The sequence below is a fragment of the Aythya fuligula genome, chromosome 17 (assembly GCF_009819795.1).
Source record: "Aythya fuligula isolate bAytFul2 chromosome 17, bAytFul2.pri, whole genome shotgun sequence".
Taxonomy (NCBI): domain Eukaryota; kingdom Metazoa; phylum Chordata; class Aves; order Anseriformes; family Anatidae; genus Aythya; species Aythya fuligula.
This window is the reverse complement of record NC_045575.1, coordinates 4,004,297-4,028,123: the sequence shown is the minus strand read 5'-3', so window position 1 is coordinate 4,028,123 and position 23,827 is coordinate 4,004,297. Positions and strand designations below refer to the sequence as shown.

The window sequence follows — 23,827 nt, the reverse complement described above, 5'->3', positions numbered from 1 at the left end:
TTAATATAAATGCAAGGCAGGAGAGGCTGGGAAGATCCCTGGAGCATTCCCCTCCTGTAGGAGCTCCCTGTGTCAGGCAAACGCAGGCCGGTTTCCCCCACACCAATCACGAAGCTGTTGCTGGGTCTCCGCTGCCTTCCCACTGGTGTGCACTGGGTGTCAGCTGGGTAGAAAGCGTTTTTCTTTGGATGCACAGAAACGAAGGATTTTGTAAGCGGATTGAACCAAATGGCAGCCAGCGAGTCCTGCAAACAAAGCCTCAGCTTGTCCTCAGCTCTGCCCTTGGATCGCTGGATGTTTTGACTACGATGGCACAGGAGCCGACTGAATTCAACACGGAGTATGCTCTGTAAGCAAGAACACAGTAATAAATAAGCATTATTATTATTTCTGTTTGCGTTTGAGCCCTGAGCTGCGAACTCCATTACACCCCAGATGCCAGGAGCACGTTTCCAGGGGCAGTGCAGCACAGGGGGCCTAACACAGCCCTGCCCGCAGGTTTATCTGGCACTTTTGTGTTCTCTTTGTACTGATCTTGGCCCAGGACAAGGAGGCCGTGCTGCCACTTCTCTCCCTTCATCAACATGATGAATATGGGAGACCTGACTTCACTTTTTTTGGACAGAATTGTTTCCTTTCCTCAGCAGCCTTCAGGCAAGCCCTGTGAGAGGAGCAGCCCCTCACCGTGCCCACAGCAAGAAAACCGAGGGACATTTGAGAAGGGAGGCGTCTGCTGGGGCTGGATAAAATCCCCGAATAAAGCTCTGAGGCTGACAAAAAGCTTTAAACCCCATTAGACGCCTCCAAAGGGAGGCACAGCAATCCCCAGCCCCGCTCCGTGGGCTCCAGGCCGGGTTTTGCCACTCGGCGCCGCTCCCCCCCCCGCCCAGCCCCTCAGAGCCGCATCACCTCGCGGCGCGCTGATCCCTCCGCGCCGCCGGGCCTCGCTCCCCTGCGCCCGCCCGGTGGAACAGCGGAGAAATAGTGCGCGGCGGAGTGATCCGCGCCGCGAGGGGGCGGGGCGCAGGAGGCTATATAAGGGGCGGGAGCGGCGTCTGTGGCGCAGTTGGAACCGACTGAGGGCGGGGTGCGGCGCGCTGTGCCCGCGGGTCCTGTGGTGAGTGCTGCGCGGCCGGGCACCGCCGCGCCTCAGCGGGTGAAGGGGAAGGAAAAAGGACGTGTGTGGGGCTGGGGAGCCGGCAGAGGGCTGTGTGCGTGCTGAGGGGAGGGAGGCGCGGGTGGGGAGGCGGCGAGGAGCGGGTGGGTCGCGGGCCGGGGCGTTCCCTGCCCCCCTCGCCCCCCCCTCAGCGCCAACCGTCGGCGGAGGAGGGAGGGGGGGAGGGGGAGGAGGAGGGGGCCCGGCCCGGGCAGCCGCCGGCAAAATGGCGGCCGCGCAGGCGCGACGGCCCCGCTCAAGATGGCGGAGGGCGGGCGCGCGGGGCTGGAGCGGGAGGGGGCGGGAGAAGCCAAGCCCCGCCCCTATGCGGGGTGGGCGGGGCCTCCATGATGACGTCACGGAGCGGGGCGGGTCCTTTCGGGCTCCAAGCCCCGCGGGAGGGGGGCGCTGGGCTGCGGCCCTGAGGGGACAGTGCCTAAAGCTCGGCCTCTTATCCCTCAGGCAAACATGCAGATCTTCGTCAAGACCCTGACTGGCAAGACCATCACTTTGGAGGTCGAGCCCAGTGACACCATTGAGAATGTCAAGGCCAAGATCCAGGACAAGGAGGGCATTCCCCCAGACCAGCAGAGGCTGATCTTCGCTGGCAAGCAGCTGGAAGACGGGCGCACCCTGTCCGACTACAACATCCAAAAAGAGTCTACCCTGCATCTCGTGCTGCGCCTCAGGGGCGGCATGCAGATCTTTGTCAAGACCTTGACAGGTAAGACCATCACCTTGGAAGTTGAACCCAGTGACACGATTGAGAATGTCAAGGCCAAGATCCAGGACAAGGAAGGCATTCCCCCGGACCAGCAGAGGCTGATCTTTGCTGGCAAGCAGCTGGAAGACGGACGCACCCTGTCCGACTACAACATCCAGAAGGAGTCCACTCTGCACTTGGTGCTGCGCCTCAGGGGTGGCATGCAGATTTTCGTGAAGACCCTGACTGGCAAGACCATCACCTTGGAAGTTGAGCCTAGTGACACCATTGAGAATGTCAAGGCCAAGATCCAGGACAAGGAAGGTATTCCCCCAGATCAGCAGAGGCTGATCTTCGCTGGCAAGCAGCTGGAAGATGGGCGCACCCTGTCTGACTACAACATCCAGAAGGAATCCACTCTCCATCTCGTGCTGCGCCTCAGGGGCGGCATGCAGATCTTTGTCAAGACCTTGACAGGCAAGACCATCACCTTGGAGGTCGAGCCCAGTGACACCATTGAGAATGTCAAGGCCAAGATCCAGGACAAGGAGGGCATTCCCCCGGACCAGCAGAGGCTGATCTTTGCTGGCAAGCAGCTGGAAGATGGGCGCACCCTGTCCGACTACAACATCCAAAAAGAGTCTACCCTGCATCTCGTGCTGCGCCTCAGGGGTGGTAACTGAACTGGAGATTTGTTGCTTGCTTCCAAGTAAAAGTTTCTCTGCACATGTTCATTCCAATAAAGTTGTTGCATCCACAAAAACAGTGTCTCTTAAATGATGTGAGAAGTTATTTCAGTCGTTTAATTGCAGTTAGGTAAGGTATAATTACATACTTTCTGAACACAAAGGTATTATAAAACGCTGTTACGCAAGGCTTACATGTGCCTGGCAAGTGTGACTAACACTTGTGACAGTGTTCTCCTGAGGTTGTGTGTTTAACTATCAGAGGAGTTCGGTGCCAGCTGCAGATGTTGTGCTGCTGGTAGCGTTGTGCAAACATGCATGTAATGGGGACATGAAACTGCAAGTCCTTCCTGAGCTGGAAGGTTTTGATAACACTGCTTTTCCTGGTGGTGGGCTGGGTGCTGCCCGTGGTGTTTATGCACCGATGTCACAGCCATCAGGATGGGGATCTTCAAAGGCCAACAACAACCTCTGGCTGCTGCACGGTGAGCAGTGGTGAGAGTCAGCAGGGATCCTGCAGCCCTTGAACCAGGCACTTGATGCTCTCTAAGCCTTTAATCAGTGACTGGGTTGACTTTATTTTTTTTTTAACCCAGTTTGAGCCTATTAAGCGGACTGTAACTTCAAGAAACCCTAGCTTAAGGGCTACCTTGAGGAATGCACCTTGATCCCAGCTTTCCGTGGAGTGGAAATAGTAGGGTATGAGTGAGCTGAAGTGTTAGGGAGTGGTTCTCACTCCAAGAATGCTGACGGAAGGGAAGTCTCCGCTATCCTACTTTGCAGTGAGCTGCAGGTCACGAGGAGCTGACAGCGCTGCGCTCCTGATTGGGAAATGGGCAAAAGGGCCTGGAGTTAAATAAAAAATCTGAAGTTTTCCAGGTAACACTGGGCAGTGTTAGGTGCTGGTGGGTAGAAGAGGGGGTGTTAGGAGTTGGTACAGTGGGTTCAGCTGAGCATAGACATCAGTGGGACTTGAAGGAATCTTACAGCACGGAGATTGGGGGAGTGGGATTCCGGGAAGGAAAGCAAGGTTTGTCCTGGGTGATGTTAATGGTCATTCATACTGGGTTGAAGGAGTGGTAGGAGAAATATTCCTGGGGCTTTGTGGTCTGTAAGGCGCGAGCTTGGGTAATCAGGGTTCGTGCTAAATGGGAGAAAGCCTTTGAACCAAATCGTGTGCCAGGTAAGCGTGCCCTGCCACCAGCGATGTCCCGGGTGTCCCTGCTGGGCTGTCCCTGGGCTCTGCCCTCGCGTGTCCCCAGCTCCAAAGGGTGATTCGCACCCCTGGGGTGGGAGCTTCGCCCCGTGCAGCCGCAGGGATGGGCTGAGCTGACAGCCCTGAGCGGCTGCAAAGACACCTCGAGGTGCTCTGCTGTCTCTGCCCTCTTGACTCACTCGAACTTTAATTATTAGCAATTAAAAATCCAGCAGCCCTTCCTCAGAGCTTCGGGTGCTCTGTAATGGGGCTCCTTAAGTGCAGGTCGCTGATTTGGGGTGGGTGTATCGGTGTGAGTGAAGAGAGCTAATTAATCTGTAAAAAAATCAGGTGCTGCAGCCCGGTTAGGTTTTCCGAGGTCCCCAAGGGGGGGACCCTGCTTAGGCCCCCTTCAGAGGTCGGTGAAGCTTTTCCCTGCAAATCCGACGATTAAAAAATAATAATAATAATAAAACATCTGGAAGAAGAACTGATTTGAACAGTCTTTCCCTGTTCTGAACAGACAAAGAACGGCACAAAGCGTGGCCAAACCGCCACGGCTCCAGCAGAGCAGTGCAGCGCTCTGATTTATTTTCACCGCAAATAAGCGGGGAAAAAATAAAAAAAAAATAAAAAATAAACAATAACAACAAACCCCTCGGAGGCCGTACAGCCCCCGACCATCTCGGGGGGGCTGCGGCCGGTGGGGGCGGCCCGGCCCCGGTCCTTCCCCCCCCTCCCCCGGTCTCCGCCCCGCTCCCCGCCCCGCTCCCCGCCCCGCCGCCGCCGCCGGGCCCCGGCCATAAAGCGGCGGCTTCGGGCCCCGGCCCCGCTCCTTGCCCCGTTCCTCCCAGCCATGGCCGCGGCCCGGCGTAGGGCGGCGGTGGGGCTGGGGCTGGCCGGGGGACTCTGCCTGCTGCTGGGGGTCTGCCTGCTGCTGGCCGGGCCAGCCATCGTCAAGGAGCAGGTGGTCAAGGTCAGCGGGACGGGGATGGGGGCAGCACCCCCGAAATTAGTGGGGTCGGGGCTTTTGCAGCGCCCCCCGTCTTTTTGTGGGGTGCTGGGGATGGGGGGAGTGGGGCCTCCAAGGGGCTTTGGTGTTGCTCGCTGTCGCAGCTCGGTGTGGTGTCGGGGTTTTGTAGGTGGTTGCAGAGAGTGGGATGGGGCTGAGTGGGGGCTCGACCCCATTAGTAAGGGGTATAAGTGCTGAGTGGTGCTGGTGCTGGTGGTGCTGGGTGCTCCTTTCATACCTACACGTGTGCTTGCTCTGCCAGTATGCTTTTCCAGCTGCTGGTGGCATGGGTAGCATGCTGGGGTGCTCTGCAAAACCCCTTTATAGGGTGTTCTCTGAGACTGCGAGGTCGGAGTTGGCCCCGTGAAGAGCTGCGTGACCAACAGGAGAGGTCCTGCAGCCCCTTTGGTCCCCGTGGTTGTGGGGCTGTGCCCCGAGGTGCTGCTGTGCTCAGGAACCGCTGCGCAGAGCCCCGGGGAGCAGCGAGGCTGTCCTGGTGGGCAGCACACCAGTTAGTCCCAGTAGCGAGGCAGCGGGCTGTGCTGGGCAGCCCAGCTCCCCCATGCTGCTCTCCAGCCCCCTGCCCTCGGAAGGGAGAGGAGAAGACAATGGAAAGGGCTGGAGGGCTGAGATAAAGACAGGGAGATCACTCACCAATTACCATCGCAGGTAAAACAGGTGTAGCATAGGGAAATTAATATAATTTATTGCCAATAACAGGCAAGAACAATGAGAAACTAGAAGTAAATTAAAGCCACCTTCTTCGCCATCCACCCTCCTCTACCTCCTCTCCCCAAGCAGCCCAGGGAGCAGGGAACGGGGCTGCTCCCTCCCCGTGCTCTCCCCAGCATCGCTCCCAGCTTGGCTCTGCCCAGCGTTGGGTCCCTTTGGAGCCCGTGCCTGACCCGGGGCAGCTGCTGGGTTCTGCTCAGAGGCAGCCCTGCAGCTACAGGATCCTCGCTGCCCATCCCAGCACCTGGGCTCGTCCCCAGCCAACTTTTTTTCCCCCTTGCCCAGCTGCCTGGCCGTTTCTCCAGGCTCGCACCTACCCAAGCCAGCCCCTAGCCGTGTGCCCCTGGCAGAGGAGGCGAACAGCGAGTGGCAGGAGCTACCCATGCCAAAAAGTCTTTGCTGGCTTCTATTTAAATGTATCCTCCGAAAGCGCTGCTGGCTGGGCAAAGCCAACCAGGGCTTTGGCTCAAGCAGTACGGGTCAGTCTTTGTCCGATTTCATGGCCGTCCGGAGCTGGTGCCTGCAAACAGAAGGCTGAAGGCACCTCTAGGACAGGGGTGATGTGCTCAGTGCAGAAAACTTCCTTTTCTTTAGATAATCTTGATTCTTTCTACCCAATTATCTGGTCTCTGGTACCTTGCAATGAGAACAGAAGAAGGGGAAAAGACCAACCTTTATTTCTCCTCAGGTCTCCCTTCGTCTCAGCTACTTGGGCTCCGCATCTTCAGCATGACCCAAAGTGTCCCAAATTCATACACGGCTTAAAGTAAAATGGCAAAACAGAGCGCTGATGTCTAGGGTGGTGAGAAGTATCCAGGGGCTTGCCAAAACTCCTGGGTTGGTGTTCGGGGTGGGTGAGAGGAAGAGTGGGGCCCCGAGGGCAGGCAGGTGGAGGCTGCTTCACCAGCCCTGCCTCGCTGAGCCCTGCACAGGAGGTGGGGATGGTTTAAAAGTGGTGGAAAACCACCTAGCGCAACGAGGCTGTAGCTTTGAAGACACATTTTTGGTTACGGAGTGTAGAGGAACTGTTGGGGGTGCCTACAGAGCTGGCCCTGCAAAACCTTGGGAGCACCTGGAGTACTGTGGACGTGCCTAAGATACAAATCCAGGCAAGAGCCCTCGTTGTCTTTGGCAGATGTTGGCAGGTTCCTTCTCCACGTGGGATCTGCCGTGTTTTCCCACCTGGAAGCCAGGACCAGACTTGCAGCGCTGTCTTTGGATGAGATGAGTGGTAACCCTTCTCTTTCAGTTCCTCAGGAACACAGAGCGGCATGGTCAGGAGATGTCAGATTTCTCAGCGACACTTTGTAACCCATCTAAGTGGAAAAAATAATCTATTTTTATTGCAGACACGTGACCGTTTTCGTGTTGACTTACAAGCAGCTTGACTCCATGGCCACCCTGTTGGGTCAATCTGGCTTAGCGGCACCCGTGAAGGAGCTGGAGCTGCTGGTTTGGATGGGACAGGGCTGAGAAAGGCAGCAGGGAGTTGGGACGCTGCTCCCTCTGCCTGTGTGCAGGTTATATAAATGCATGCTTATGCAACGAGGAGCCTGGGGAGCACCAAACAGCACAAACAAGGAAAAGAAAGCAGATGTTGTTCAGGCTCTGCTGGATGGGTAGGGGTTATAAAACAGCCTAAATAAAATCTGGGCTGCTCTTGTCCTAAAATTCCTCCTTTGTTATGAAGTCCGTGAGGCTGGCAGGGCTGAGGTTGACGTGGAGGTGGGAAGGGTTTGCTGGGGGATGGATGCAAAGATGGATCCTGCAGCTTGTGGGTGGCACAGCCTGGCCACGGGGCACCGAAGGGAAGACCTGGGGAAGTTCCTGGCAGCTTACTTCTCATCCTTGCCATAGCATCAAACATTCAGGGCCCTACCGAGCTGCTGTGGGGCTGAGCTGCAGCTGGATAACGCTCACACGATGTCGCCAATTAGTGGATCAGATCTGCTTCCATAAGCCAGCTGGGTTCCTGAACTGTAGCAAGGGCTTGTACTTGCAGGGATAGCAAAGCTAACGGTGGAATGGACCCAAAAATAGGTAATTAAGAGGGATCAAGCTGTGGGCGTGCCAGTCCTTAAAGCAGCCCCCAAAAGGCAGGGAGGGAGCAGAGACACAAGTGGCCAGGTGCCAGCACCTGGAGGTGCTGGGGAGGAGGTGGGGGTTTGAGTTTCTGCAGGCATTTCCCAGAAAATGGGACGGCGATATGGAAAACACAATCTTGGATTGCCTTTGACCTGCTTTATGACAAATATGAGTCACCACAGGATGGCAAGTGAGGAGAAGCAAAGGCAACTTGAGCACAGTTTGGCTGCCATCGCCGTTCTCTTTCTCTGTTTTTGGGCATTTAGTGGGCCTTCCCTGCTGGTACCCAAACAGTTGTGTTGTCCAAGGACTGGTCATCTCTCCCAGCCCTTGCCTGGTTCTGGCTGTGTGGAGCTGCCAAACCTGGAGAGTGAATGGAAGCCTTAGGAGCAGGGTTTTTGTTCATGTCAGGCAAGTCAAACCTGCAGAGCTGTGAAGAATTCAGCACCGGCTTGTCTAGCACGGTGAAAGCCTCTAGCACATCGAAACGGCTTTGAAACCCTGTGGGTAGGCGTCTGGCAAGCTGAGCCTGAACATATAAGCCTACAGACATCCTGTGGCATGAATGTGGTGCTTCTGCATACATAAGTTCCCATTTTAGAACTGGCTCTGTCTGTCTGCAAAACACGCTGCGTCCTCTAGAGATCCCCTGCCAAAACTGCCTCCTTCAGCTGGGCCTGATGCTGGAAGCAAGGGAGACTGTGCTCAGCTGGGGCCACCAAGCCTCTGTCTGTTTTTCTGCAGAACGTGAGGATTGACCCCAGCAGCATCTCCTTCGGCATGTGGAAAGACATTCCGGTTCCCTTTTACCTGTCGGTGCACCTCTTCGAAGTGCTGAACCCCACTGAGGTCCTCGACGGAGCGAAGCCGATCCTGAGGCAGCGTGGGCCATACGTTTACAGGTCAGGTACTGCTTGTGGTCCGTCAGCATTGCTGGTCTGCTGCCTGCCTGGCTTCTGGCTGCTTCCTTCAGGAGGGGAGCACTGCGCTATCACACCTGGCATGAGCCTGGTGGCACGGGATTTTAAAGCAGCTCAAATGTGAAACAATTGCTCTGATTGTGCTAAAACTGCATATAGGATTGATCTAAGACTTCCCATCTATAATATGATGAGATGCAGAATCTGCCTAAAATGAATGATCTGGTCACGAGAACCGGTGGGGGGCACTAAGACTTGGTTGGGTCCACCTAGAGCAGGACTCGATCCATTTGCCATGTCTAAAGATAGTTGGAGCCCCAGATGTCTCTGTGGACGTGGTATCTGAAGTAATGGGAAATGTTGAAATGAGCACGTGAGCTGACCCATAAATGACAATATTCAAGGTGCCGGTGCCTGCACATGTAGGCAAAGTCAGGTCAGCAGCCTAAGCAAGCTCATGCGGGCAGATTACTGGTCTAATCCAAAGCTGTTTGAGTAGTGCTGGGGGGAAGCCTGGCAGTATGTATATGCCCTCGTTTCCCCTCGGCTTGCCGGGTCAAACTGTAAGACCATGTGGATTCTGTATGTCGTGATCACGTCAGTCGCTTGGCTTGGGGGAAAGGCTGCACTTACACTGAATAAGAATAAACAAAAGGGGCAAAGCTTATTAATGTCCTGCTGAGCAAGATTAGTGCCCTTCCCTATCATGGACCATAAAACAGAGGCTCCACAATAAAGGACTTTGTTTCTGCGGGTGGGTTGAGCTGCAGCTCCCCAGGGAGCTGTAACCGGCTTGTGATGCTGGGGACAGCCTTGTGCCACGACGGAGCTGCGAGGCTGGGCTGTCCCCACAGTGTGCAGCAAAGGGTGTGCTGCACATGGGGTGCCCAGACCCAGGAACCACTCGGGAGCTCCCTGTCAGGTCTGTGTGGGCTTGACAGTGGGGCTTGTGCCATCTTGTTTGGTCCCCTCCTGCCGCGCAGGTTGCATCAGCGCGCGGGGAGGTGCGGATCTGCTTATCTGGGCATCTCGCTGGTAGGGCTGGGCTTTTCAACAGCTGTAGGAGAAGTGACAGAGGGGACTTACTCCTCCATCAGGAACAAATGCTTTTATCTCGTGCTTCTCAGCAGCTGGGTTTTGAGCTGGCAGGAAACACGTGGTGGCTGCAGGCTGCTGCTGAATCCCATCCGTCGGGGACGCCTCATCAAAGCGTGCTGCTCGCAGGCTGCAGTGCTGCCAGACACCCGGACCATGGCCTGGGTGTGCGACTGGCACCTGGCACACTGCCTCTACCACTGCCCTGAGGCTTCTTCAAGCTTGGGTTTGGTCTCCTTCCTCCGCTCAGGAACAAGGCTGGGCCTGTGCAGCCCATCCTTGCTCCACGGGCAATGCAGCGGCACTGCGCGGGGGAAGGTTCCCATGGTCCCTCCTGTCTCGTTGCAGAGAGTTCAGGTACAAAACAAACATCACATTCCATGACAATGACACCGTCTCCTACCTGGAATATCGGAAGCTCTTCTTCAGGCCGGACTTGTCCAATGGCACCGAGGACGAGTACATTGTCATGCCAAACATCCTGATGTTGGTAAGGATTTGCTCCCCGGAGAAATACTGGCTTCCGAGCTCGCCGGGAGGGTGGTGATGCTCAAGGCTAACCTGAAGCTTACTTTCTTGTAGGGATTGAGTCTGGTGAAGCCGTGGGGTGGTTAAGTTTACAGAATGCAGTTTTCTGGGTGTTGGTGGTTGTGTTGGGTTGTTATGCTTCCAAAATCAGAATGTGTAGAGGGGCTGGCAAAGCAGCTGGGCTCATGACTACAACTTAGCAGAGCATCATCTGGGGATATGAAACCTCAGTGGCTGTTGCCACGAACTGTTTCCTGTCCAAATGTGGGATAAATGGTGAGCCTCAGTCTGTCCAAAGGATTTCTGCAAAACTGAAGAGCGCTGCAGCAGAGGGAGGTTGCTGAGCACTGAAGATGTGTTGCTTTCTCTTTGGTAATACACAGCTTTTGTCTCAGAGACTGATTTCTTTCCCAGGGAGCATCTGTCATGATGGAAAACCTGCCAAACTTTGTGAAGCTTTTGCTGAGTGGGGCCCTGGCTGGCCTGAAACAGGAGGCCTTTATGAACCGGACGGTGGGGGACATCCTGTGGGGCTACGACGACCCTCTTTTAGACACAATAAATATGATTGTTCCTGGCCTGATCCCGTTCAAGGGGAAATTTGGCATGTTTGTAGGGGTAAGTAAATCCTTGCTTGGGAAGGCTAAAATCACAGGAATACTGTTCTTGCTATTGAGAATCCAGGCTGTCCCCTTCACAAACTGCTTAGAGCAGCAATGTGTGATTGATGGTTGTTGTGTAAGGCTGCCTTAATTTTCCCCTCAGGCAGAAACGTGTGTTGGAAGCTGTCTCTAGCAACCAAAATAAAACTTCAATAGCTTATAGTGCATGAAACACACCTAAAGATAATGAGGCATGCAAAGGTGTTAACGTATTGCAGTATTGCCACATATAATGGATTAGAAGCTAGTTTCTTCTCTCTACAGTTTAACAACTCCAATACCGGATTGTTCACTGTGTACACGGGCATGAAGAACATCAGTAGAGTTCACATGGTGGATTCGTGGAACGGGTTGAAGAAGGTAAGTGTCAGCCAGCAAACCTCTAATAGGGGGACAGTGCCTGATCTCAAGCCAGATAAACAGAAAGCCGTTGCTGTTGTGTTGCTGGGTCATAGATTTGAAAGCAAATTTCTGTGGGACCTCGACTGCCACAACTTTGATTTAATGTCAAAGCAACTGCAGAATTGCCCGAAGGCAGCCAGATAGATGGCAAGAAGCTTGTCATCAGGTGTTAAGTTCTTCCATCTTGAAGGACGTTCAGTACTGCTACCTCAAGTTCCTACGGAAGGAATGGCAGAGGTGAAAGCCAGCTCTCCACCAAGCTTCCAGTACTGAGCTCCTCCCTCTGCATCCACCCCACAGGTGAACTACTGGCGGAGCACTGGGTGCAACATGATCAACGGGACCGCGGGGGAGATGTGGCCGCCGTTCATGTCCCCGACGTCGCTGGAGTTTTACAGCCCTGATGCCTGCAGGTGAGGCCACAGCAAGGCACGCTGTCGCCGTGCAGGTGGCAGGACATGCAGTGTGCATGCAGAGTACCTGTGCAGCGAGGCGGAGTGCTGAGGACTAGTTTCTGTAGGTAAAGGTTCAGCTGCAGATTGGTGTTGTAGTATAGTTGTCTAGCTTCATCTTGATAATATTTCTAAATACCTTTTAGATCACCGGGGAAGCTTATATGTTGGACGAGCAGAATATAACCTGGCTAGATAAGATGTGGGAAGAGGGAGGGAGAAATAAGGGATGTCATAAGTAAATGCTGCATTAGCCATTTGACCACAGAGCTATTGCAGCAGGCTAAATGTTTGCTGAAGCAGTGCTGGGGGCTGTGCCGCTGCTTCCAGGCTGCTTCATTTTTTTTGTGAATGCAATACTTTGTGGTCAGCTGTGCACATCTGTATGACACCCTGAGTTAGCTGATCGTACAGAGATTAAATATCCCCAGAGTCTGCCTTGTTCCTGTGGAAACTCCATGAGGCTGGAAGGAGGGGAAGTGAGGCAGCCAGCCTGGCACAAAGCCCTGTCCTCAGCTTGGGGAAGATAATGTTAATTTAGGCTTTGCAGTTGCTGCAAAACAAGCAAAGTGCTCGTGCTGAATAGAGAACAATGACCTCTTCAGCGAACAAGCAAAGTCAGCTGAGCCAAGCATTAGTGCAGGAATTCCTCTACACAAGAGGCATCAGCAAATACCAAAGTGACCCAGAGCCAAGGACTTGCTGCAGGGAAGTTTACTAGTAATCAAAGTTTAAATACATATACATGTTGTTGAAGAACTACAGAAGTCTTTTAGGGAACGAAGTATGTTTCCTGGCAAGGCATAAAATGAAGTGGCAAGCTTAGTTTCTTGTGAGCCCAGGAGACTGCTGCAGGACAGTGCTGTGGGTGTGGGTCCTGCGGAGGAAGTGGATCTGTCTCTTCACAAGGCAGAGCAGTCTGTTCACCCCAGATTTGGCACAGCCAAAACTGCCTTGAATTCCCCTCTTCAGTCCTGGTGTCAGAAGGCAGCTATGGCAGTAAGCTGTCCCCTTGGCCTGCCTGGGATGTCTGCATCCACAAGAGTCTTGCTTGAGCATGAGGGAAGCAAACTTCCCTCCTGGAAACTTGCTTCTATCCTGGACTTCTGGTATAGATGATGCAGTGTCAAATCTCTGGTCTGTTGTACCCCAAATAAAATCTTGCTGTGTAATGTAGTTCAAAAGGTAAAATTTTCCACTATGGAAAACGGATGGCCTATATGCTGCAGCTGTGCTGCAAAACAGATTTGGTCAGTGTCCGTCCCCTGCCACAGAGCACTTCTATCTCAGAGCCAGTGCTTGCACAAAGAAGGTATTATCTCTGGCAGAGCAGCCGTGAGGATTAGTACATGCCCTTAAACAAATCATATCTGGATTCTGCAAACAGATTTATAAGCTTGTGTGTTTCTCTTCATAACTAGTCTCGACCAGCCCTTTATTTGTGCTTAAAACATGGAAAGCAAATGGCTTAGATACACATTCCTGATCCAAAGCTCTGTTCGGGATGTTTATCTTGATCTCAAAGTCTAAGTTACATTGCAACTGCATCTTATCCAGCGAAGATAAGAGCCCAGTTCTGGGCTGGGAACCTGTTGGCTAACCCTGATCCTTCTCCACTGAAACTCTTCCAGATCCATGACACTGGTGTATGAGCAGTCGGGGGAGTTTAAGGGTGTGCCCACCTATCGCTTCGTGGCCCCGAAAACACTTTTTGCCAATGGCACGGACTATCCCCCCAACGAAGGCTTCTGCCCCTGCAGGCAGTCCGGCATCCAGAACGTCAGCACCTGTAGGCTGAGTGAGTGCTCTCCTGTGGTTCCTCCTTGCTGTGCTAATATTAAATCCTAGAGATATGTGAGGCAAGGTTACTTGTCTAAAAACTAGCTCTACTACCTTCTGGTGTGCTGAAAGGGTACCTCTGGGGTCTGTGTGCCCTTCTCTGAGAGAAGGAGAGGGGGGAAACCCAAACTTCTGGAAACCCAAACAAGCGGCCTTGTTTGTGGGAAGGGCTGAGAGCCGGACGGGCCCATCACCTCCCCCAGGCTGGGAGCAGGCAGGCCACGTAACTGCCAAACTAAATTTTAACTTTGGACAGCGAGTATAGGTCACGCAGGAGTGAGAATTCAGGCTTCAGTGCCCTAACACATGTCTGTGGACGGTGAATTGCTGCTGTGTGGAGTGGTGTATGGGGGAGAAGGAGGCTTAGACACGGGCTCTTAACCTTCCCAGTGGAATAAGCTGCCAGGAGGGAAAGAAGAACGAGGGTATAAAAGCCTGCTCAAATATTTCAAGGGCTTAAAAATGTCAACATGAAATTCTCAGGCAGGGTTGGATGGGCTTAAGGTGTCCTTGTTCTCGCCCAGATGCACCGATGTTCATCTCCCATCCTCACTTCTACAACGCCGACCCAAGCCTGGTGAACGCCGTTGAAGGCCTGAACCCCAGCAAGGAGCACCACGCGCTCTTCCTCGACGTGCACCCGGTGGGGGACCCAGCTGTGGTCTCGTACCCTCAGAGGGGTCTCTCCTCGCACTGGGGCCGGGTCTGGGCCGAGCAGTGGGGTGGGGGAGCCCCAGTGGTGGCCTTGCTCTGCTCTCGTGGCACTGACTTGAGCAGGTTCCAGAGTGCAAAGTGGAGAGGACATGTGCAGATAAAAACGTTAAAGCCATAAACTAATTGAATAACTGGCCAGCCTTCTAGAGAATTGCAGGACTAATTATAAGCATAATTGTTTTGATAAGCGCAGTCAGCTTCTTTCCACTGACTCAGGAAGGCCCACAACACCAGGAGGTGTATTGAGCAGCAGCAGCCAGTTACACCCCAAATCTATAAACATGCCGTGCTGTGAGAGCTCTCTGGCAAAGTCTGAAGACCATTTTGCAGCTGAAGCTGTTGCCACCATTTTGGGGCTGTGTTTTTCCACCATCTCAACTTGCCTATCTGGCTGGCAGCTTCTGTACTGCGCTGCCTCTTGCATATCTAAATGTAAGGGTGAAGTCACCACGCCAGTGGTGATGTTTTGAGGTGTCTTGAGTCATGTTTGTCCCAGCTGCTGATGGGGAGGAGACTTTGGTCTCTTCCACCCAGGGCCCACTCTGCATGTGGCCATGGGTGGGACATTTCCAAACATTCAGTAATAGCTCAAGCAAGAAACCAATCTCCCTCTTGAGGCAAGGCAAGGTAAGCTTCTTACCTAGGCATTGGGTTCTCTGCTTTTCTTATCACAGTTACGGAAATCTAATTAAGTTTATTACAGTATCAAACCTATTCTGATAACAGTACAATTAAAGTCTTATCTAGCTGCAGTCTGCTTTGAACAAGCAGGGAAAATCCAATGAAAACTCTCTGCCCTTAACGTGTTGCAAAACTGCAACATCATGAGAAACCAGTGCCAAAAGACCCAACTTTGAAGTGTGGTGTTTTTGTGGTCTTTGTGTTATTGGACAGTGATAGCTGTTGATATGTAGTCCTAGTTATGAGAAACATTCATTGTCCTTTGTGTGCATGAATCTTTGCATTGGTGTATTCTCATTCTCAAACCTAGTGCAGGAAGGATGAGCAACAGAAGAGGCTCATCAGACTTAGGAAAAAACTTAAGTTTCTGTTAAAGCACTCTGCCTAGGGAATCACTTGTAGGTTGCATATGCTACTTGGTAACTTGAACTTGCTTAGGTTTGGTCCTACAAGCCTTGTGTCACATAAAGCACCTCCCTGTGTTCGTGCTGTCTGCTTGTTGAACGTGTGCTGCCTTCTGCAGCAGTCCTTTCTGTTTAGCTTAGCTTTTTGCCTTTGGACCACCCTGAGGGAACTGATTCCTTCTGGATGCTGCTGCATGCAGCTCACTGACTGGCTAGTGAGTCTTCAAATGCAGGGAACAGACCCTAAAATGCCATGGAGACATGGCTACCCCCCCCCCCCATGGGCAGTCATCCCCAGATCTTGGGGAGCAGTACCTGGTTTACCAGTGCTGGTGGAAACCCCAGCCTTGCTCTTGGCCCCATGTGCAGCAGCTGCAGTGGATCTCTGGGTGGTCTAATTCATTGCTTTGGAAGGCGGCACCCAGAGCAGCTGTGATGGAAAGCAAAGGGCTGCTTTTCTGCAAAGCTCTCATGATAAATGTGGGCTGTACTGACGAACTGTTTTTCCTCTCCTGTGCAGATGACGGGCATCCCCATGAATTGCTCCATCAGGCTCCAGCTGAATCAGTACTTGAAGCAGGTGTCTGGTATAATGTAAGTGATCATCTTTTACAAATAGCCATCTCTCCCTCAAGCAGGGAGTGCTGCTGGCTCTGGGGTCACTGCAGAGCTTACTCTCCTCAAAGACGAGGCAGCTTTGACATTACCAGTTGTCACCATTGCAGAGGCCAGCTGGCTGATGTGGTGAAATGTCAGCTGCTCCAGTGACCTCGAACTGCCATCCTCTAGCAGTGCTGTGTGTGCCTGCCTGTTTGCTCAGCCCCAGCAGTGTTTTGTGCACCCGACTGGGAAGCTGATGAAATATCGATGCTCTGAATGCACTGCTCCTGGTGAGGCACAGCAGCAGTTTGCCTGAATTGTGCTGCTGATCAGGAGTTACCCCCGAAACAGGGAGACCAAACATGCTCAGTTCATGGATCTGACAGTTGAATACTTCTTTTCCAAAAAGAGGCTTTCAGCTCCGTTGTGGAGATTGTCTGCTGCTATATGCAACAGAGGCAACCTTGATGCTGTGAGCTTGGCTGTATCACCCTGTAGTACCATGCAGGTGGCTGAGATATCTTGAAGCTGTGTAAAGTTCATTCCCATTCACTGAGTTAACGTACTTGGAGCCCAGATCTGGCGTGGCACTTATTGCTGCTGTTGGGCCGTTAAGCTTACAAGGAAATGTCACCTCTGCTCTTGCATGGAAGTCCCTAGATGGACCTGGTCCCTGGAGGGGAGGGAGCTCCCTGCAGCAGCAGGAATTGCTGCATCCTTGCACCAGTAACCTGACCACTGCTGGTCTGCCAGGCCCTTCTCTTTAGGAAGGATTATAGTAGCTGTGGCCTGATCAGCTGAGAATCTCAATGTGTATTTCTTTTTCCCATTCCCACAGTCAAACAGGGAAAATTACGCCAGTGGTGCTGCCGCTGCTGTGGTTCGCAGAGGTGAGCTGCCTTCCTTGACCTGTTTCTGAAGATTGTCCCGTGCAGGAAGGGGGAAACTGCATTGCTGGGGAAACTCCACTTTGATTAAAGCTTTAAGCCAGACAGACTAATTAAGCAGCCAACAGCAGGCTTTGCAATACTTGGCTGCGTGGTTAATCCCTCTGAGCTGAACAAACCCTGCACTATACTGGGTGAACTTCTGGCTCTGCCCTAGATGTGGGGTTAAATAGAGCCCAGAGCAGTGCTGGCAGCATCTGCATGCTAATGTGGGCCAGTGAGTGTGGTCCTACAGCTGAGTGCGTGTCCAGCTATTTGGTAGCAGCTTCTGGCCTTAGTAAGTCTTTCCCAAATTTGCTAATCCGTGGTGGGAGAGGAATTGCACAGATGGTGTGTCTCGGCTCTGGATGCAAGCAAAATGCCTATAACAACTTTGCTTTCTTGGGCAGAGTGGCTACATTGAAGGCTCAGTCCTAAACCAGTTTTACACCAACCTGGTGCTGATCCCATCCATCCTAGACTACCTGCAGTACATCTTCCTTGGGCTCAGCGTCCCGCTCATCATCTCAGCTGCTGTACTCGTGATGATGAGTCAGGTAAGACATTGCAGATGTCAAATGGGAAATGCTGTTAGTCAAATCAGATTTAATCGGATGATGTAGATTGGGCTGACAATCTAACAATCCTGATGAAACATTGGCTGATGCCGTGAATCTGTTACAACCTAAAGCAGAACCATGTCCTAATGCTGCCAGTATGTAACAGCAGGACTTCCTCAGCTATCAAGAAATTGGGCTGCAAGTCAATAATATAAAAGCATTTCTGGCCATCTCAGCGCACAGCACTCACTGATGTGGGCTCCCATAGGAGGAAACATTTCTCAGCTCATCCCGCTAATGAAAGAATAAGCCTAGCTCTTCAATCTGGTTTCCAAGTAAAGCAGCAAGTCTGTGCTATCACCCAAACACGTATGTCTCTGCAGGGTCCCAACCATTTTCTCATCTAATCAGAGCCTTCTCGAGGGGATGGCTACTTGCGTTCAATTCGTTCACAAATGCAATGTAGTAGCTGTGTTCTTACAGAAGGGACACAGATACCGTGGCTGCTTCTCAACCCAGACCAGACTCTGTCTTTCCCTGAAACTCACTTGTTTCTCTACAAGTGAAACTGCCCAAAATAGCTGTGGAAGTTAGACCCCGCAGTCCTTTGTGGGTCTGGGCTAACCGAGAAGCCAAGACCACTGAAGGCTGCAGTGAGCTGGCAGCTTGGTGGGAGCTGCCCCATGAGGGGAGAGCAGCGTGGGGGCCTGGCTGGCACATGAGCCTGATCCATCTGGGCATAAGGCTGTGGGGACAGAATATAAAACAGCTCAAATGCTTGATGGTGATCTGTGTCTCCAGCTGCAAAACACTCATCTGATAAGAGCTAAAGCTTTTAGAGAGCTTAGTGCTGAAGTAGAGATCTAGCTCTCTACCCTAACCTATATCAAAGCAGGCTTATTTAGCTTGGCATTACAGTCAAACGGCTTGAGCTGGCTCTAAAGCTGCAGATAAGAAGAGGCTACATGCCGGGATGAAAAGGCAATGATTAGAATGAGTGGGCTGAGGTGAGAGCATGTGCGAGAGGCTGCTTTTGCTCAACCTGTAACTGCCCTCACTGAAATGCTAATACAAGCCCATTTTAAATAGCTCTAGGGTTCTCCAAGTATCACGTAATTGGATTTTTACCAAGCCTACAACTGCTTAATTGACTTAAACACATGATTCCAAATCCCCTTGTTCTTCCATGGGCTCCCCTGTGGTGTGAGAGCGATGCTAGTGGCTAGGGCTCAGTGCTAAACCCTTATTGTGCTCTGAAATGCTCAGGCTTTGAGTGTGCCGAACCTTGAGGCTCCAGCAAATACAAGTGGGCTCAGCGTAGTGCCAGCATATCTGAAAAAAGTCAGTACGTGCTGGTCAGCTGTTTCTGAGACCCGCTGCAGCTGGCATTTCCTCACCCTGCCTTGTGCAAGTTTTACTTCCTGGTATCAAAGAGCTCTAACCGTGCCAGCTGGGGTCAGGAAGAAAAGCTGGCTTTAAAGTTCACTCAGAAGCAGCTGCCCAGTCTGTTTGAAATGTCCCAAACCCAGGTATAAGACAAGTGTATTTGGGTGCTCAGCCAAAGCATCATGAAGTGCTGGAACTAAAAATAAACAGCAGGAAGTGTCTGACTACCTGAAAAGTAAATAAAAAGCCTTAATGACTTTATAAATCTCTAAGGAAGCTATGCAACAGCACATTAAAGTCTCTGCCTAATGAATAGATAAGAGCTTGTAAACTGGACGACAGCAATTTGCAGCCAAGGTACGTTCCTCTGATTGAAGTGTTGCTGATCTAGTGATGATTGCTTAATCGTGCACAGTCCTCCCTCTTGGGGCAAGAGTTGATATCAGAGGGGACACTGAAGAGGGGCATTGTCCACACCTTCACGTGTCTGCCAGTGGGAAGGTCCTGCTTAATCCAGTTCCTTCCTAGAGTTTCTTGCATGTCTCTGGCTTCCAGAGGGAGCAGTGTGCTGTAAAACCAGTCCAGATGAAGTACTGTGAGACACTTAAATCTTAGTCTAGTTTACAGTGGAGCCACTTTTAAAATGCATCTGTTGGACCTGCGCTTCCAGAAGTGTGCATATTTGTTGTGCAGGCATAAAATGTGCCCAAATGTAGCATTGTAGCTCTCCTCTGCTGACATGACCTACAGCCTGTGTAATGACACACTTAAAAGGCAAACAGACCATTTTAAAACTGGCTTGATGCTGTCCGAAATCTTAAACAGGGCTTAGTTTAACCTAGATTTTGAAATCTTCATTAATAACTAGATCACAGTTAAACACTGATTGAAACTTCTTTTAAAATCTCCTCCTGAAATTGGACCCTCCATGGATTTCATGTCAAAGTGCACCATAAACTAGCCTGATTATCTTCTAGGAAAAATGCTCTTTATTTTGGAGTAGCAATAAAAAGAACTCAGACAGTAAAAAGGCCAACCAGGCCTCCTCTGCCAGAAAGCTGCCTCCAGTTAAGGTGTTGCGGGAAGCCAGACTGTAGGTGGGTACCCAGTCAAGGTAACACACTCTTCTCTCATCCTGCTTTGATTAAACTTTGTTCAAAACCAATCAAATGGAAACGTTTATGGTCCACGTGTTCCAGAGGTGTCCTCTTGGCAGTCTTTGACATAGCAGTGTTGTCTCCTGGCTTTATTATTCAGGATGAATATCTTAATACTAGCACTTACTGAGGCTGTAAGAACATGCTTATATTGTTTCTCCCTGTGTACCTGATCTAAAAATATCATCAGAGATTGAGATTAAAAAAAAAAAAAATAGGTTTGGTGTGAGGAAATGTTTTTCTCACCTTTTTGCCCTGCAAGTGTTTGAGATCCAGAGGTAAGTTCTTAAAAGGGCAAAACTCATTGGGGGTAAGAGAGGCACCCATCTGGTGGGTTTTGCTTTGCTTTTGCATGCAGGCTGCCTTGATGGAAAGGCTTTCAAGAGGGAGTTTTATGTATCAAATATCTGGGTTTGTATTACAGAAACACAAAGTCACAGAATCATTGAAGTTGGAAGGGATCAATGGAGGTCACCAGCAACACCCCTACCCAAGCAAGGCCACGTAGGCCTGGTTGCTCAGGGCCATGTCCAGATGTCTCAAGTATCTCGGAGATACCCCTAACTGCTATGTGCAGCCTGTCACAGTAAAAAGAAAAAAACAAAACACACAGATGTTCAGCTCAAACCTTTTGTGTTTTAGTTTGTGCCCATAATGTCTGGTCCCTGGACAGCACTGAAAAGAGCGTAGCTCTGTTGTTTTCACATACTCCCTTCAGATACTTAAATATACGGGTGAGATCCCCCTGAGCCTTGTCTTCTCCCAGCTGAGCAGTCTTAACTTGGCCTTTCCTCATGTGAGATGCTCTAGTCCCTTAATCATCTTAATGGTCCTGCTTTGGACTGTCTCCAGTAGCTCCACATCTCTCTGGTTCTGGGGAGCCCAGAACTGGACGTGGCACTTCAGGTGTGTCTTGAGTGCTGAACACAGGAGAAGAATCACCTCAGGCTGCTGGCAGTACTTTGCCTGGTGCAGCCCAGGATGCCATTAGCTTTCTTCACACCAAGGGCACATGACTGGCTCGTGTTGAGCTTGGTATCTAGCCACCAGTGCCCCCAGGTCCTTTTCTGCAAAGCTGCTTTCCAGCCAGCCGCCTGCGGCTGTTCCTCCCGACATGCAGGGCTTTGCACTTGTCCTTGTTGGAGCTTGTGAGGCTCCTGTTGGCCCATTTCTCCTACCTGACAAGATCCCTCTGGCGTATCAGCAACTCCTCCCTGCCATGTGTCACCTGCAAATTGCTGAGGTTGCACTCTGCCCCTGTCATCTAGATTATTAATAAAGATCCTAAACAGGGCTGGAGCCAGGATTGACTCCTGAGGTACACCAGCAGTTACTGGCCTCTGGTAACTTTGTGTGCTGATCAGCACCCCTTGGGCCGGCCTGTTCAGCCAATTTTTAACCCACCTCATTGCCCATCCAGTTTCAATGTGAGAATCTCACAGGAGACCATGCCAAATGCCTTACTGAAGTGAAGGGAGGCAATAGCCATGCTCTGCCCTCATTTACCGAGCCAGTAATTCCATCCGATGAGGTTACCAGGTTGGGCAAAGGTGGCTTTTCCATGGCGAAGCCATGCTGACTACTCCTGATGATGTGGTGTGCCTGGAAACAGTTCCCAGTGCTTCCCAGCGTCTGAGGCGAGGCCAACTGGCCTGCGGTTCCCTGGGCCCTCCCTGCCCTACTTGAAGATAGTGACGTTTGCTTCCCTCCAGTCTTTGGGCACTTCTCCAGTCACCATGATTATTCAGAGGTTATTGAGAGTGGCCTTGTAATGCCAGCGGCACTTGTGGGTGTGTTCTGTCGGGGCTTGTAGACTTAAGTTTGCTTAAATATGCTGACATGATCCTCTTTGACTAAGGGTACGTCTGCCTTGCTCCAGGGTCTCTGGGGTTCCCTGCTTCCTTCAGCAGCAGGCCCATGTCTTCCTATTGTCACCTGTGTGCTTATAGCAGTACTTCTTATTGCTTTTGACATCCTTTGCCGGATTGAATTCCAGTTGGGTTTTGACTTTCCTAACCTCATCCCTGAATGCTGGGACAGTCTCTGTATTTCCTCCAGCTTACCTGTCTCTTCTTTCACCTTCTCTTTGTTTCTTTTTGGTATTTATACTTGGCCAGGAGCAGCTCATTCATCCATATGCTGGCCTGTGACCACGAGAAGACCCTGCCCATCTCCCTCTTGCCTTCTCTGGTGCTGCGCAGCCTGCTGGCATACCCCACTGCCCCTCTACCTGGTGACACGGCCCTTCAGGCTGGATGTTCAGGGGTGCTACAAGTATTGGGGGGCAGGAATGGGAAGAATTTCATGCTGTTAAGAGAAGAGATGAAAAAAATCCTCAATTTGAGATGCCTTCAGAAAAGGGTTCTTGGCCATGTGGAGGTCCAGGGGATTTGGGGTGCGAGTGCCCTAGGTGGGGATGTGGGTGATGCACGTACTGTAGGGTCTGATGGTGGCACTGCTGTGGGGTTGTGACTGCTGCTCTCTCTCCTCCCAGAGACCCACCGACGAGAAGAGCCTGTGCGACCCCACCACGCCAAGCACGCCACCCCAGGTCTCCGAGACAACACCGCTCCTACAAGACACCAGCACGTCGTGCCAGGACGCCGCCTAAGCCTGAGCTGCCGGCCCCGGCATGCTTCCCGCTGAGGCGTGCGGGGCGAGGACCACTTTGGATCCCCAGGGGTCTCTGGAAGGTGACATTGTCCTGGGCAGCTCCGCAGAGACCCTGCACTGCTCGGCAAAGCCACGGGCCTGCGCCTCTGCACCAGTGCTCCTACGCTGGGCACACAGTGAAGAATGTCCTCGTCCAGCCCCCCGAAACACAGTGTTCGAGAGCCCTTGGCCAAAAGGGGCCCGCGCTCACCGCAGTCCCCCTGTCCCTGAGGGCAGGCAGGACTGGAGACTGCTGCTGGCTGATGTGTTGTTTTGCAATTTAAAACTGCCTATTGCCAGGAATAAAAGGCACTTTAATGGGAGCCTTTAGAATAAACAAGGTTTGTATACATAGCGCTGGTGGGATTTAGTGATCTTTTTTAAAGCCACTGTTCATCTCACACAAATGGGGCTTGCTGTCCCGAAGCCACTTATGGTTTTATTGCCACTTGATGTGACCAGGCTACACTATAAATCAATTCCGGGTGCTGTCACAGCAGTCATGTCTCTCCTAAAGGCTTTCCAGGGTACCTGGAGCCTGCCCAGGTTTGCTTTTGCCTTTGCTTGTGTTGGAGAGCAGAGTGGTGATTTTTAAAGCCCCTATCCTGTGCCATGACCTTCAGCTCCAGTGATTCCAGTCCAGAGCCTTTTTACTCTGGCCTGCTGGCTCTCTCCATGCTTCAGGTGACAGCAAGATGAGCCTTGCCAAAAAGCTCTTTGGCATATCAAACCCACCACATCGCTCCTGCCTGACCAGTTTTCTATGCTGTGTGCTCAGCCCTGCAGTGTCAGCTCATCCTGGCCATGCACCATCGGTGCTGTGAGGCCATCGCCTCGCTCTGCCCTTGCCACCAGCATGTGGGTGGGGAGCAGGCAGAAGCTGTGCCTCTCCTCGAGTGTTAAGGAAAATACTTCTGCTTTTGAGACAGAGGAAGCTGTGTGCAATAATGAAAGTAACAATCGCCTTAGTGGGATTTGGCAAAACTATTCCAGATTTCTGAAATGAGGTCTTGCGGGATCTGGGGCTGGATGTTAGCTGGGGATGGGGTCCCCCTCTGGTGGGAAAGAAGCTCAAAGCTCAGGGCTGCTCTTGGTTAACTACCAAGCAGTAATTGTCTACATCTGCCTTCGCTGCTTCTAACCGGGAGCTGGGGTAGCCCTTGGGAAAGCCAAAGAGGACAATGCTGGTGCCTCTGGCAAGGAAAGAAGTCAGTGGGGCAGTCCTTGGTCTCTCTTGTACCAGAGAACATCTTACACATCATGTGGCATGGATGCTACTG

At 52.0% G+C, this 23,827-nt stretch overlaps 2 protein-coding genes across 3 annotated transcripts; both read left to right on the top strand.

The window, feature by feature from the left end:
* The first annotated feature begins 342 nt into the window (after positions 1 to 342).
* UBB (ubiquitin B) lies at positions 343 to 2,622 on the top strand. Its single transcript, XM_032199068.1, has 3 exons — positions 343 to 349; positions 1,050 to 1,117; positions 1,619 to 2,622. The coding sequence occupies exons 1-3, from the start codon at positions 343 to 345 to the stop codon at positions 2,540 to 2,542; spliced, it is 999 nt and encodes a 332-aa protein (XP_032054959.1). The 3' UTR covers positions 2,543 to 2,622.
* Positions 2,623 to 4,542: 1,920 nt separating this feature from the next.
* Positions 4,543 to 22,895, top strand: SCARB1 (scavenger receptor class B member 1). Of its 2 annotated transcripts, none has more exons than XM_032199355.1 (12): positions 4,543 to 4,716; positions 8,314 to 8,471; positions 9,933 to 10,074; positions 10,527 to 10,730; positions 11,039 to 11,134; positions 11,477 to 11,589; positions 13,260 to 13,426; positions 13,992 to 14,110; positions 15,787 to 15,860; positions 16,705 to 16,756; positions 17,203 to 17,349; positions 22,390 to 22,895. In XM_032199355.1, exons 1-12 carry the CDS (start codon positions 4,597 to 4,599, stop codon positions 22,504 to 22,506), a joined length of 1,509 nt encoding a protein of 502 aa, XP_032055246.1. In that variant the 5' UTR covers positions 4,543 to 4,596; the 3' UTR covers positions 22,507 to 22,895. The 2 variants fall into 2 exon arrangements, with proteins under 2 accessions (XP_032055246.1, XP_032055247.1); XM_032199356.1 differs by lacking the exon at positions 22,390 to 22,895 and adding an exon at positions 19,716 to 19,846.
* Positions 22,896 to 23,827: the final 932 nt, after the last annotated feature.

Coding starts and splice junctions, on each gene's coding strand:
- UBB (XM_032199068.1), top strand. Junction 1,118..1,618: donor CTGTGCCCGCGGGTCCTGTG/GTGAGTGCTGCG, acceptor CTTATCCCTCAG/GCAAACATGCAGATCTTCGT.
- SCARB1 (XM_032199356.1), top strand. CDS start 4,597: ATGGCCGCGGCCCGGCGTAGGGCGGCGGTGGGGCTGGGGCTGGCCGGG. Junction 13,427..13,991: donor CGTCAGCACCTGTAGGCTGA/GTGAGTGCTCTC, acceptor GTTCTCGCCCAG/ATGCACCGATGTTCATCTCC. Junction 14,111..15,786: donor TCTTCCTCGACGTGCACCCG/GTGGGGGACCCA, acceptor TCTCCTGTGCAG/ATGACGGGCATCCCCATGAA.